At 32.7% G+C, this 16,487-nt stretch overlaps 1 protein-coding gene across 20 annotated transcripts in view; it reads right to left on the bottom strand.

Annotated features, from left to right (window-relative positions):
- Positions 1-16,487, bottom strand: part of DLG1 (discs large MAGUK scaffold protein 1) — a 243,992-nt gene that overhangs the window by 119,769 nt on the left and 107,736 nt on the right. The window contains exon 1 of one of the 20 annotated variants that reach the window (XM_079156163.1): positions 11,582-13,011. The exons of 18 other annotated variants lie outside the window; for them this stretch is intronic. In XM_079156163.1, the coding sequence (XP_079012289.1) occupies positions 11,582-11,815 (234 nt within the window). In that variant the 5' untranslated portion in view covers positions 11,816-13,011. Of the gene's footprint in view, positions 1-11,581; positions 13,012-16,487 lie in introns of those variants that run through there. One more of the 20 variants, XM_079156164.1, reaches the window with a different exon arrangement.

Here is a 16,487-nt window from a genome sequence, read left to right on the forward strand (position 1 = left end):
TGTTTAATCCATGTTCTTTGATCCTTTGTTTACAAATCTACTATGCTATAATAATGTTCTCTGATTAAATGTCAAAAAAGTTATTGAAGAGCGAGAGAAAAACCAAGAAAATCCTGCAAGCCTTTTGAATGTTTATAGAAAAATAAAATACAGCAAAGTAGCTTTATAAAAACTCTGTTTGGAAATCACTGTATCTTCAGAAAAAGGAGTTTTTCATGGCTTAAATTCATTTTGTATAATTCAAATGCATTTCAGTCACTGTCACTGCAAACACACCTTTAATACAAACTGATACAGTTAAGGCAAAACAAATTATATGAACCATATGCATATGAAATCCATGCCATAACGATCTCAGAAGCAATTATTTATAGAACTAGACATTTTAAAATAAACCATAAAGGTTTATTTATGCTTGGCTTACATTTTTTGTAAGCCAAGCATAATGGCTCAAGCCTGAATTCTCATGCCTGGGGAGGCAGAGGCAGGAGGATTTCATGTTTGAGGCCATCTTGAAGAATTTAGTGGACCCTGTCTCAAAATAAAAATAAAAGAGCTGGGAATATAACTCAGTGGCAGAATGTCCCTAGGTTCAATCAAAGTACTGCCCCCCCCCGCAAAAAAAAAAACCCCACAAACCTACAATAAAATTTTTTTTTTTTTTTTGTTTTAAGCAAAGGGAAAAAAGGAAAACAGACCTGGCAATTAATTTTATAGAAATATGGGTACAAATTTGCTAGTTTATACAGACAGATATAGTAGCTTATAAAACTATTTCTACTTTCAAGATTCATAATATTCAGTTAAGGTATCAGATTCCTTCATTATGAAAAGATTATCTGCATTTTGCTGATGATCTTGCAGTACTGGTAAAAGGATGAGCAAACCATTAAAATGTTAAAATGAACAAAGATCTAAAACTTGAATTTATATAATGGTTACTTAATAAATAAGGATGAAATTATCGATTGTAATGTGCTTTCTTTAACCTGATTTTTATCAGCATGTGGTTAGAGAAACATGTCTAACAGTGGACTTCATGACTACTAACTTAAAATGGGCCCTTAATGTTCCCTAGTAATCATATTAGCCCTACTCTACTCACTCTTATACAAGTCACTAAAGATCCAGGCCCCGTTATCTTTCTGAAGACATAGTCTTCTCTTCTCCATTTACTGTTTCAGCCAAGTTGCCCTCCTGTGGTTTTTCAAATATCTTACACATGCTTCCACCTAAGATCTATCTGATATTTGTCTGTCTGCCTAGAATGCTCTTGCCTAGATATCCACATGGGTTCAACTCCGTTAAGTTCTTTCCTGTCTTTACCAAACATCACCTTTAAGTTGAAGCCCCTCTAAGTTATCCTATTATTCTCACCCACCCAAACAAATATACACATTTTCTACTTTATTCTCATTACTTTTCCTCCAGAAACTACATATTTTAAGTAATTATATTTACCAGCTGTTTTCTACTTTAACATAAAGTCTATAAGAGCAGGGTTTTCTTCTCTGTTCATTCCTTGTGCTTGGTCTCTAGAACAGTGCACACAGGACATATTTAATATATGTGTTCAAAAAATGAAACCATGTAATTGCCAAGAGAGATGAATTTCATTCATACTTTTAGCCTCACAAAAACACCCATTCTTCCCCTGTTCCCTTTCATGCAATTCACATAGCAGACATTACTAAATGATTCTTTTTGTGTGCTTGGGTAGCCACTACCAATCAGAAGGTGTTCAAGCAATTCTATCATTTGACAACCTTAAAAGTTAACCAACTGCCTAACAATGTCCTATTTGAAAATAAGCATGGCTCGACCAAGTACATTTTCTTAAAAGATTTTCATCTCTCTCGAACTGCATTAAGAAGCAAATCTTCTGAGAGTTTATAATTTAAAAAAAAAAAAATCTATGGTACTTTTCCTCTAGACTTCTAGGTTCTCCTAAGCTCAACTTAGCTCTTTGTTCCCCTATATGGTATATGCTTCTTGCTGTTACTATCACCATTTTACCTTTATGTTCCCACTTTGCCTTTTTAGTTTTTTAACACCCATTAAACCAATTCCCTATTTTATATTACCTATGTTAAAATAATTGGGTTTTTGTTTCCTGTTTCTTAGCTGGACCCTGTTAAGGTAAATAATCTTCTAGCTATGCCATAATTCTTTATCATTCTGTAATTAGGTTGCTTTTCCACATGTCTAGAACCCTTACTTAAAAGGCCAGAATAGTCTGTGCAACCAGTGAAGGTGATAGTGGTTGTCATCACATCAGTGGTAATGAAGATGATGATGACCTTACTGATGTCATCTTATGATAATAAGTGCTTTGCATGCATTGTCTCATTTAATTCTCACTAAATTTTGATTAAGATACTGTTTTCATCCCTATTTTCTACAGATGAAGAAAAAGACTCAAAATATAGGTAATTTTTACAGGTACTATAACTAGGACATGGTAGAATACAGATTTAAACCCAAGCCGTCATTTTTCAAAGACAGTATACTTATCCTGTATACTTCACTATCTCCTTAAAGAGTTTAAGAGTTTTATCTTTATCTTTGTTAGCACTATCTTATTGCAAAGATAATATATAATACTCCAAAATATAAATAATAGTTCATCAATCCTTAGTTTAGGGTTTGGCAAATACTTTCCAGAGAAAAAAGAAGTATTAAGGGCCATGCCATTTTTGTTGCAACTATTCAACTTTGCTGCTATATCTAAAAAGTAGCCACAGACGATATACAAAGAAATTAGGCAGGGCTGTGCTCTAAAAATCTTTATTTATAAAAGCAGATGGCAGGTTGGATTCAGCTTGTAGATTGTCGTTTGCTGACACCTGCTTCAGGGTGCTTTAAAATGAAAAAAAAAAAAAAAAAAAAAAGTGGTTTAAGAAATCAACAAAGAAAACAAAAAATTTAAGACCTCTCTGGTTTTCACTAGCTATAGTTGGTTTACTTCTGCTGCACTACTTAATCTATGATAATAAAAATAAGCAACATCCCCCAAACCTGGGTATGACAACTCAAAACACAAACAAGTAAAAAACATATATGGACATTTCATATTTCACCTAGAGTTCTTGATAATAGTTTTACAAAAATCAGCCTATGTAATAAAGTTGTGCTATCATAATTCAAAGAATCTAATTTTTATACTGTATATAGCCTTTCAGTTTGGAAAAAGTGATTAAAGTGGTATGATTTTTATTCTTTTTTTCTTTCCAAAATCTTGCTATGGTGTATGGTACAGAGTGAATAGCATAGTTGAAGCAATTAATTCTGAGATTGGTATGCATTTTATTTGTTTTTCCTGTCTCCCAAAATACTTAGAAACTAATTTATTTTCATACATTAGATGATTCTGCAAAGAAGAGTCAAGAGTTAAATACAGAATAATGAGGGTGGAATATCTGTTTTAAATTCCAGATTATAATATCCTGTTCTTTTTCTCAGGACCAATAAAAAACTTGTAATCAAGTAGTCCCATTCTGTCATAAACCTAACTTTTTCATACTCCAGAGCTACCTGGTCATGTCTACAGTCAGAATTTAGTTTCATAAACGCTGAAAATACTGTTCAGAAATAGGATCAACTTGGGGTTTTCTAAAGAAAAAAGAATGAATACGCAGGACTCCTGTTAAGAGGGTTATAGGGTAAAGCCTTTGAAAGTTAATTTGTCCAGGAACAAAAACTGCTCTGACTTCTCTCAAAAATTCATGGCTGACAGATGTCATAGCCAGTTGGCTTGCACTCACACAAAATAGGCCCAGTCTTTATTCACTAATTTGCATATGCCTGTAAAATTATCACATCAGTAGGTTTATTTAAAGTTTGTTAAATAAGGTGATAATTGTAGGCCACTGTTTTCCAGTCTGAACAACTATTTTTGACTTTATCCAAATTCTAAACTTTGATTAAAAAATATAGGATAGAAAATGTTATTTAACAGTGCCAGGAAGTACAATGAATAGTACAGTAAAATATCTTTTAAAAATTAATATTAAGTAGAATTTTAATGATATAAATTCAAATTCTACATATGTGTAAGAGTATATATACCTCACAGCTTTTCACAGATTGCTGCGAATTACTTCTAAAATACATATGATCTGAATGAAATATCACATATATTCTTGCCATTTTTTAAGACACAATTCTACTTAAAAATGGTGTGTAGAATTTGGAGTGGCCAAATCATATTTAGAAGCTCCAAACTTTTCCCAATCATCATATGATTACATGAAAGTAAGTGCCTGTATAGTATTTTGTTTATTCAACAGATATTTATCAAGTGCATTCTCCATGCTAGGCTCTGAGGATGAAAAACAAAACAAAAGCCCACACATCTTGTTGTACCAGTTTTTGTGAAGCTTATAGTTTAGCAGTTGATACTAAACAAAATCATTATTCAATTTACTACTGAGATAAAACTGTAGTAAGAGATATGAAATACAATTCTTTTCTGGGGGTTTGGGGGGTACCGGGGATTGAATTCAGGGCACTCGACCACTAAGCCACATCCCCAGCACTATTTTGTTTAGAGACAGAGTCTCATTTAGTTGCTTAGTGCCTCTTTTTTTTTTTTTTGCGGTGCTGGGGATTAGAACTCAGGGCCTTGTGCTTGGGAGGCAAGCGCTCTACCGACTGAGCTATCTCCCCAGCCCAGTGCCTCTCTTTTGTTGAGGCTGGTTTTGAACAAGATCCTTCCGCCTCAGCCTCCAGAGCCACTGGGATTACAGGCACATGACACCACTCCTGGCTACAATTCTTATAAAAACAAAAAAGGGCAAAAATATAGGTCAAATTTCCTATGAACGCCATATGTGTGTGGGTCAGTCATTTTTCAGCACCGCTATTAATACATTATTTAAAAAGTTCTTTATAATTTGTTACCTGTACTAAAATATGGAAATTACAGCCCATGGAATGTCTTGCTTTTTGTCTATGTGTTCTTTTTTTTTTTTTTTTTTTTTTTTTGGTGGTGCTGTGCTGGGGATGGCAAGCACTCTACCAATTGAGCTATATCCCCAGCCCTGTCTATGTGTTCTTGAGAGAAGGGACATCTGATAATTATGACCCTATAGAGCAGCTATAAATTAGAAAGCAACACATTTTCTATCTATGAAGAATTTATATAATAAATTTCACTTATTTAGTTTCTCAAACTAAGCCAATCTAAATTAAGATACTAATTTTGCACTTTTAAAAAAAGAAGCAACTTATCAAGCCACAAAAACACATGGAGTAATGCTAAATGCATATTTCTAAGCAAAAGAAAAGCCAATCTGAAAAGTCTACATACTGTATAATTCCAACTTTGAGACATTCTGGAAAAGGCAAAACCATGGAGACTAATTTTTAGAACAGATTTAGGTTCACAGCAAAACTGAGTGGAAAGAACAGCAAGTTCCCATATGCCCTCTGCCCTACATACCCACAGCCCATCCACTACCAACATTCCAATGTAAGAATGGTATATTTGTTATAATCAATGAACCTATATGACATATCCTTATCACCCAAAGTCCACAGTTTTGATCAGGGTTCCCTCTTGCTGTTGGGATATACTATGGGTTTCAACAAGTATATAATGTCATGTATCCACCAGAATAGAATCATATAGAGTAGTTTCACTGTTATTAAAATTATCTGTGCTTTACCTATTCATTCCTCCCTCTATCTCCTGTCAATCACTTATCTTTTTTACTGTTTTCATAGTTTTACCTTTCTCAGAGTGTCATAAAGTCAGACTCATACAGCATGTTGCCTTTCCAGAATGGCTTTACTTACTTGGTAATATGCATTTAACATTCCTCCGTGTCTTTTTGTGATGTGATAAATCTTTCACTTTAAGCATTCAATAACATTCCACTGTCTGAAGTACATTTCATTTATCTAGTTACCTACTGGAGAACATCTTGTTTGCTTGTAGGTTTTGACAGTTACAACCAAAACTGCTACAGACAGGTAGGTTTTTGCATGGACCTTAGTTTCAACTCATGTGGCTACTACATAAGCAAAGAGTGCAACTGCTAAATAGTATGGTCAATTTTATATTTTATAAAAAGCTTATATACCATTGTAAACAATTACTTTTTGTTTAAACTTCAACTCTATTTTGTTCTAAAGTGTCCTATTATAGAAATGACTGGTTCTTAAATATCATTTAAGCACATTTTAAAATAAATGCATTTAGATGTCCTGTAAGAATTTCAGAGAAATGGAAATGCAATGTATATTCTATAATATTCTTTATGTGAAAAGGGGAACAATTAATTTTTCTAATCTGAATCAGTGGAAATTAAGAAATAAAATGTCTATGTCAAGAGTCAGCATCTCACAATCAGTATAATAGCAAATTATTTCTACCCCCTTTCCTGGAAACTATACTATCAATCAGAGTGAACACTTCCAAAGTAGTTTAATAAAATGGCTTATCTACTCTCTCTATATTCTACTTTTATACAAAGGCACTACACTAAATATAAGCATCTCCTTAGAGATCAAGAACAGCTATATATATTTATCACTTCAAAACACTATTATCACTAAGCATATGACCAAAGGTATGAAAAATGTAGAGATTAACAAGATTAGATCAATCCCAGGATGGTTCAAGATGGAGATGTCATGGTAGGAATATCTAGACTCAATGCCAGGTGGGAACAGGCAGAAGATAAATGGATACAAATAAGTAACCACATGCCTCTGTTTCCCTGGAAAGTCTGTATTTATTCTGTTGTCCTTCTTTAATTATTAATAGTTCCCTCTTTCCATCAAAATTACACAGTTTGGTTTATGTATATAGTCACCCTAGTGTGAGAGAATTGAAGAGCTTCTCTCTGACTTCTTGTGTGTATTTCTCCCCAGAGAGACAAAGAAGAATCACCAGCTATACAGTGTCAGTATAACACTGAAGTAATACATGCTTTACAGAAGATCTAAGAGAGAATTAAGATATACAAACACACTTGCTGTAGTTCTCCTTAATACAAAATTGATTATCCCTGTCTCTTTACTCAATTATCAAATATTTTCTGGTCATTTACTATGTTGCCATCCTGTTAGAGAAGTTGGGGATACAGCAATAAACATAATATAAAGGTAGCATCCAAGAGTTAAAAAGAGAAAAAAATAATTTAAAGGAGGGAATAATTGTGTTGTGGTGTCAAGTAAAACACAGATTGAGAATTGATCACTACATTTGATAATTTATATTCCATATGAGGAGGGTTGTTTGGTTATTTGCTTTAATGAAAGGTATTTTTCCAGGTATGTATGTTGATAGGAATTATCCAGTATAGAGGAAAAGAAAGATGACGCAGTGAAGAAAAAAGAAAATTTCAGAAGTCCTTGAATAGTCACAGGGACTAAGATCTAATACAGAAGTGAAGGATGAGCTTTAGGAACACAGATGGTTCACTTATTTTAACAGGAGGACACACAAAATAAGGTTATCAACTGAGAATGAAGGCCAGGAACCAGGTATTGGAAGCTTAATGTGCAGTCTGGGAGCTGTGCAGAGGAAGCAAAGCTGCAATTAAGCAAGGCTAGATTTTATCAATAAAGTAACACAGGACAAGAGAATAGGGATTTTATAAAGCAGTTTATAGTCATGGACCATGGAATTTGAGCAAGGGAAGGTGGGATGTAAGAGCATATAAAAAGGACAATAAATAGTAAAAAGTGGGGATGGAGGCCTGGAAAGGGTTAAAAAAATCTCTGTAGTGGGCATACTAAGGAAAGTGAGCTGAAAAAGAAAAGTGATAGTCAGTTTGAAATGTGTTTAATCAAGATTATTTAAGTAGCACAGTTAATTGTATTGAAAAAGTCAGACATAACCATTTAAACCATCCCTAAAGTGAAAGATAAAACAAATTCCCTCGAGATAAAGATATCAAAGAACAGAGAAGTCAAGATTTAAAATGGACCATTTAAGAACACTGAAAATGACTAAGAATGAATATAAGAATGGTGGGCAGAGAAAAAAATAGTAACAGGTGTTGAAATAATCAATGAGTAAGAGTGACTGGGAGAGATGCAGATGACTAGCAAAAGATGAGAAGTAGAAAATACTACCTGAAACATCTAACTTTTTTTTTTAAAGAGGGAGAATGTAAAAAGCTATCCATAAAATATCAATGACGTTATGCAAAGAAAGACATTAATTCTATCTGTTGGTTTCATGGAATATAGAGTGTGAAACCGAAGTTGTACTTTTGGTGAAGAATGTAAAAACAGTATTCTCAGGGGAACGCAACATTTCTATAAGAGAAAAAATGATGTGATAAACCATCATGAAAGAGTGCACAAAAGAGATTCTACTGATAAAAAACTGGGAACTCTGAAAGACGTAGTGAACTGACTTGGGTGGTTAAAGGCAAATGGGAATTTAAAACTGATTAAGAATACACCAGCGTAACACAGGGATAAGGAAGTGCATGAAACGAATTTGGAAAGTTTGAGCTTTTCATGATGATTGAGGCTAAAAGGGATGAAGGATCTACGATTAGTTCCAATGATGCTTGGGGGAACTTGCAAAGAAGTGGATGAACAATGAAACTTAGTCCTTTCCTTGTGAATGGTTTTAGCAATTTGCAGAAGTAGCGTTTAGAGGGTAGGCAAGATCAGGGACTTAGGTTTTCATTAGGACTTTGAGGGGCTATGTGGATCCATCCCTTAAATCCCGCAATTTAAAGAGGTTGCAGTCAGGCATGGTTGTGCACATCATTCAAGGCTAGCCTCAGCAACTTAGCAAGACCCTGTCAATCAATCAATCAGTGGGCTAGGGAGGCAGTTCAGTGAAAGCACTCCAAGATTCAGCCCCTAATACTCTTAGGTAGCTGAATGAATAAATGAGTAAATAAGGAAAGATGTTGAGATTCATGGTTCTTAAAAAAGCAGGTGGTTTGCATTGACTGAACTCAGTCAACAATACTTGCTAAATGCTAAATATACTCTACTACTCTAGATGCTAATTCTTAACTACCCATACTGAATTTGTCCACAGACTATCAGAGTTAAATAATTTAAAAATAAAATTGTAATAATAGCCTCATTTAACTAAGAGAATTTATGTGCCAGGTGCTATTTTACATATGCTATATATGTTAAATCGTTTAGTAAAAGCAACTCAATGAGGTTGGATACTATTATTAGCTCCATTTTGGGGTTAATATATCTAAAGCACAGCTCTAAAAATTAAATGTCTTATAATTCAAAATGTACCTGTTGGAACAAATGATTCCTTTATATATGTGTGTGTGTATATGTATATACATATACACACACACACACACACATATATATATATAGGTCCATATATTTGGGCTGGGGAGATAGCTCAGTTGGTAAAGTGCTTGCCTTATAAGCACAGGGCCCTGGGTTTGATCCCCAGCACTGCAAAAAAATAAATAAATAAATAGCCCATATATTTTAAAACAGCTTTTCTGTATTTTAAAGTATTTTTTCCTTTCAGCAGATTCCTCAAATCATGTGGCTAATATTTACTCTTCAGGTAGTTTTATATTCTTCAGTTCTGACAAGATATCATGTCTGTTTCAGTCACTCCTAAGAAATGAGCTTTGTTGTCCTCAGCTTAAATTTGTTAGGCCAATTGTTCTGAGGAACCTTCTGAATACTTAATGATTTATGTTTATTTAGGAATTTTCAAGTACTCCAAAATACATGAATAGCTGTTAAATACGCATTCAAACTGACCTACCACTTCACAGTCATTCAAAGTGCACATGATTATTACTATCATTAATAAACACTGATATCACCAAGAAGACAAAGTCTAAGAGTATAAAGTTGGAGTTCCTTAAACTTCTGTTGAATATAAAAACCGGTCCCAGATTGGAAGGGCTGAATATACTAAGTAGGGCTGAGCAGACTGGTATCAAGTGGTCCTAAAGAATAGGAAGGACACAGAGGTGAGGAACCAAGGAGGGCTTGATAATGCACAGGTCACTTATTCCTTATTATATTAATTAACAAAATTATTGACACAAGTAATATAAAGCACAAAATTAATTAAGGTTAAGTTAATCTTCCTGTCAAGTCTTAGAAAAGAGCATTTCTAACAACTCTAATTTACATAAGCCATATATATGCTATATTTATCACATATATCAAATATACAAAGATTTTAAGGCATCTCTTATTGAGTGAAAATATTATTTGATATTAATCTATAAAATAATAACAGCAACTTTTAGTTTCTGCATTTTTTTTGATATATGTAATTGTAGTTAAAAATTCTTGGGGCAGTATTCAATTTAAGAGAAATTAATCATTGTTCCTCAATAAGTTTTGATTGTAAGTAACCTCAGAGCCTACATGTAAAATGACACGTCCTACTCTGGTAATTCCATTTCTCACAAAACTATATGAATAACAAGTAAAATTTCTTACTTTAAAAAGTTGAAATTATTTAAAAATCAAAATTACAATTCTAATAACCAAACTCAAAAAAGCTGTGACAGTTATAGTTCATATTTACAGTGCTGCTTCTAATTATTTTTTTTAAATAGCTTTAAGGGAATTTATTTTTAAAAGGCCCTAAGGAATATGTATGTATCTGTATGCATTTTTGTTAATTTAAATATTATTGATGTCAAAGGACAAAAGCATTCTCAACTTGTTTTTAAATGAGACTATTTCTTTTTATTTTTACTACAGTTGAATAAACATATGCTAAACAAATTTTTAAGAATATTAATATTTCCCCATCCCAAACTTCTAGCAAATACTAGATATTTCACTCATTTTATTTTACTTTTTTCCTGCTATATTCAATACTCATTTCCTCAAAAAAAAAAAAAAAAAGTGATTTTGTTGGGTTCTTTTTTAAATTTTGGGAGTCTTTTAGTGGTTTCTCATCTCTTTAAATTGTGATTTAATATGTGAAAAAAATTCTTATGACCATATAATTGCACACATTTACTAATTCCAAATTAATTCTAGATTTTATATGTATGTGTGTGTGTGTGTGTGTGTGTGTGTGTGTGTGTATTAAGAGACAGAAATGGAAGGATACATTAAATCTCTTTACTAACTCAATTTAATGTAACTTTAAGATATAAACATATACAATCCTAACCAAGTGCATTAAATTGTCCTATAATCAAAAGCACTAAAATGAAATTATTATATTCTATTTCTTTACTATGACAATCTCCCTAAGGTTATCTAATAACACAAAAACCTAAACAAATAGATATTTTCTTTGCTCAAATATCAAACTCTATAACATTTAATAGTCTAAAAATAAGGAAATGAGCATTATCAATTTACATTTTAATGCTAATGTTTTTATATTTTTAGAGAACTCATTCAATAGAATACAAAACTGTTTTGTTTGGCATTACATAAGAGCATAAGGGAAAATATTTTTTGTTCCCCTTTTGTGCTAAAGATCTGCATAGATGGACTGAAAACATAAATATCTGCGCATCCAGCATTTCAGTGCATAAGGTTCTATTTTAATAAGAAATCTGTACTAAGACATTTTTGTAAAGCAAAATGAACATAAATATATTGAAAATAATTTCAACAAGTGGCATGTTACCTGGGTGGAGCTGGTAGCTACCGAGATGCAGTCAATAAAGCTGTGTCTTCGAGTGAAAAATGCAACTATCTGCTGCCAGCGTGAAGGTTCTGGCTCAGCCTGCAGTTCATCTGATGAGCCCTTTTTTGCCCAGTGTTTCTGCTTTGGGCCTACTGAGCCATGGCTAGAGCTAGTATTGCCTCCTCGGCTGGCGCGAGAGTACAGAAGTGTGTTGTTTCCGAAAATGTAATTCATCTCTGCAGCCCTGCAGGTGGTTGCCAAGCAGTCTTACTTCTCTACCAGCTGCTGAGTGGTGAATGATCGGTAAAAACTGCAGCTAGAATTACAGCAGCATCACTTGTAGATCAGAGAAAATAAAAACCTTGAAAAATGATGCTCATTTTCTCTGTAGTTTCTTCCTATGAAAGAGCTTGTATCTTTCCTCTGTACCTGTTAGCTGTATGATGGCTGGGTTTATTTTTGCAGACAAAAAAAGACGACATAAGGTGGATTTCTTTCTTGTGATTATTTTTTCACCAGCGTCTGCAGGAACCAAAAGCTGTTCTTTTGTTAGCTGATAACTAGACGGACTGAAATCCAGGAAGTGAGGTCGATTAGCAGGTAAAGAAGGATGTTATAAACACTGGACTACCAAGACCCTTTGGGGCTGCCTGATTTAATGCACTGGGTGGAGAAACCCTGGATTACTAAGTTTCAATCACAGTCTATAGTAAAATCCAATGGCATCTTCACTGCTTACATAAATTATAAAAATGAATTTTAAATTACAAGATTCTTTCTGCCAACAGTTTGGATTGTTAAAATAATTTCACTAAAAGAATCTTTGTCATTCACATACAAATTTGGAGACCAGGAAGGATCTTATATTGTATAGTGATGGATCTAAGTTTTTTGAAGGTACTATCTATGTTAGACTGAGAAACTAATGATAGGGAGAAATCCATTTGTAATACAGCACAATCATTTTATGTAATATGTTGATTTCTGTTGATAGAGTCTGGAGACAGAAACAAATGAGCAAACTAAATACATGGTTCCTGGAACTTTCATGATAAAAAAGAATTGTTAAGAAATTATAAGCATGACTCCTCTATTGTTATTATAATCATTAAGATTATACAGTTTTGAATGTGAAAGTATAAAGGAATTAAATTGATAATTTTTTATAACCAGTAAAATATGTTTTATCTAACATTATATAAATACTACTCTGGTTCACAAAATAATATTGTTGGATTGCTAAATAGACATTTTCTAACATCTGTATCCAGGTCTGTGTTTCTCTACATAGTAGTTAACCTCAGAATTGCCTACAGTGCAAGTTAAAAAGTTACCTAAGTGACTATTAAGCATTTTTAAGTTTGAGAACACTTCTAAGCCTGTCCTCTTAATGCTATGGTATTTACTATATATTATAGTATGTAGTATACAGTTATTTAAAAATCATATGCAATAAAAATGCTACTTCATAATTTACTAATAACTAATTCAACTTTTAAACTTTTAAAAAAATTTTTTTAGTTGTAGATGGACACAATACCTTTATATTAATTATTTATTTTTTTAATGTGGTCCTTAAGATCGAATCCAGTGCTTCATATGTGTTAGGCAAATGCTCTACCACTGAGCTACATCAACTTAAGCTTATATAAGCATAGCTTAAGCCCCAATCCCAGTCACAAACATTTTTTTAGATGTGGACTAACAAAATCTTGCTTATCTATGTTCCTACCAGTACCAACTAGATGCAGTCTACTAGAAAGTAGTGTTGCAAACTATAAATTGAGGTCCACTGCAAATCTGGTTTAGTAAGCAAACATGCTTATGTTCTCTCTATGATTCCTTCCCTAAAATGCTACAGTATGCCCAAAAGGGTTGAGAGCCACGTGGGACCCTCGCCATTAGGATGTTTTGTGACAGAAATTATAACCATTTGTTGTTTCATCCTAAGGATTATGAAGGCAATAGCTGGTAATTTGTGGCCTGAGACAGACTGATTCTAATTAGAGACAGCAGAGGAACACATTCAAGGGAGACAGAGAACTAAGAATCCTCTCTGTAAATAAATAAATAAATAAACAAATAAAATCTCCTGAAAAAATTAAAATTTTCCTATGGAACAGATACTTAATAAAGCACTGATTAGCATAGCTTATAAGTACTGCAGTTATTGGGTTATTCCAAAATATGTGCTATGATCCATATACTCTGAAAAACCCTGGTAAAAGAAAAACCAAATACCGTTGGAATCCATAAAGGGTTTTTTACTCTGGATTAACATAATGAGGACAACGAACACAAATGTTGAATGCAAATCTCCTACCTCAAGATGTAAACAATAGGAATACTGACTAAAAAGTAAGTCCTTAGTGTACACATTTATTCTAGAAATTCAAAGAGCTTGACAGATTGCTCCATTCCATATTTCCTGGGGGATAAAAAATACTTCTCAATGTATGAATATCCTATTGAAATCCACTCACATCACGAAAACAATTTAAAATTCTGAGAAAGGTACCTTTATGAAAGTGTCCTATTACGGTGCTACAAAAATCTAGGATCATCTCATCTATTGTCCAGTGGTAAGTTCATATATACAAAATCATCTAAATCAAAATTGGTTCACATGATTTGTTTGGAAAGCAGAAGACAACCAACTGTTCTTTGCTTTAGAAGGCCCTATCTTGTTATATAACTTCATTAAAACAAAATTTAAGTTCATTATAGATAAACCAGGAAAATATATTCAAAATAACAAATTAAAAATTAACATGCAACCTAAAATACCCAAAGCAATCACAATTAACAACTTAATATGCTATATAAAGATTAACATTCTTTTTTTTCTGTACAATTTTTTCTTCTTCATTGCATGGTTATAGATCTCTAGCCTAAACAATAGGAGAAAGCTTTTTTTAGTAAACAAAATACATATATTTAGTGAATTACGTAACCTCAAACATGGTTATGAAAAACACTAGACTATAAAAAGATGTATTTTATAATATTAAATGGAAAAAAAATTAAATGAAAGTAAAGACAGTTCAAAATGTACATGACAGGTGCTCAATTATTTGTGTATATTTCCAAACTCACAAGCAAATTGAGGAGCCTTTACGTATTAAAACAATGGCAAGTATTAAATGATCTTAGTGAAAAATTTAAAAGGTTGAACAAGAGGCAAAACCATAATGAAACTCTAAAACTACTAAAAAAATAAAAGACTCAAAGATGTAAAAGCACTGTGAAAGCACCATAATATGTATTTCCTTAATCTTCTACCATTATAATATGGAATTCTACTGAGATAAGACTGAACTAAAAATATTGATAAGAACATAGGTTTGTTACTTATCTAGTGTTGGGGGGAGAATGAAAAAAACTATACATATATATATATATATATATCCTTTCTGTGTGAGCACCATCTAGTGGTCAAATTGTATACAAATTATATGAACATCTTAGTACACCAGGGTCATCCAAATAAATTGGGAAGATAAAATTCAATACTATTTTAATGTTCCAGAGATATGGAAACAAAGTTGATTTCAAAGAGTGTTCATTATTTGCTCAAAACAGGAAAGGTTCTATTCCTTAAATATTGAGTTCAAAGGGGGTATATTTGCTTGAGTACATTCTTTTGTCACCCTCATTTCTCAAGAAAAAACTACCAACAGCTGCTGGTGATTTTACTAATACTGGAAGACATATATCCAGGATAGGAGATGTATGCATTTAGAAGAATTAATTGTTCATATGCCCTGTTCTTTGATTTCAAGTCCCTCTTAACATTCTTTACTTTGCACATACCAGTTTGAAAAAATTTTATTTACCGCTGAAGAAAAAAACAAACAAAATGCTTTTGTTTCCTCAATGATCAATCCAAATTGCCATATACACAGTAATATACCTATTGCCCTCCTTGTCACTTTATCTAGATTTGAACCTATTTTGAAAAGGTTGTTTTTACTTTTCTGTTCAATTTATGGTTGTGACCACTTCTATTTCCAAATCATTTTCAGTTTTTAGAATTTTGACACTATTCTTAGCCCCCAAATTTGCCCATTATACTCTTTTCTTTCACATTAGATAGTTTTTCTTTTCATCATTACATCACTACTTCTTTCTTGAGACACTTTCCAATACTAGCCAAAAAGATTCTCTTTTAGATTCTGAAATCATAAAATCATAATTACCTTTATGCTAAGCTCTAATAAGATAATAAGTCATTATCTTATTTCACTCATATTTTAGTGATGAGAACTACTGCCACCACCAGCATCACCTTAAGAACACAATATATTATTTCATAGCACATTTCAAACTGGCAAACCCTTTATGAGGCTATTCATCAGCTCAAGATATAGCTACCTTATACCTTGTCCTCAGTTTCTAACAAGCATCAATGAACTTTCCTGCATTGCTGACATTTTCTCTGATTATCACCCTTCTACAGTATTTATTTGTCCCAGGAACTTCCTCCAACTCTGACTTAGCATCCTTCAACATCCTGCTCAAATGTCAACTTTCTTTAGAAAACTGCAGTAAATTAATTTTTCCCTCTATTTTTTCATGTTACATCATGCTATGTTAACCATCTTTTGATAAAAAATATGAATAACTAAAAAATACTAATCACAAGTCTAATACAGTAGCACAGAACGGATGCTGAATAAATGTTTGTTGAATACATGTACTTTCAGATAAACAAAATGAATATTCTAGCTAAATGAATTTTGAAATAGTCTATTAAATTGTTACCATTAGCTTTCATTAGTATTATAGTGACTGTGCCTATTTTATTCTACTTAGCAAATCACTAATATTCAAAGATACTTTTTCAAATTACAAAATAATTCAGATACTGAGTTCTATGAATAGCTTAACAGCTGCTCTGCTTCAT

The sequence above is a fragment of the Sciurus vulgaris genome (assembly GCF_902686455.1).
Source record: "Sciurus vulgaris genome assembly, chromosome: 10".
Taxonomy (NCBI): Eukaryota; Metazoa; Chordata; class Mammalia; order Rodentia; family Sciuridae; genus Sciurus; species Sciurus vulgaris.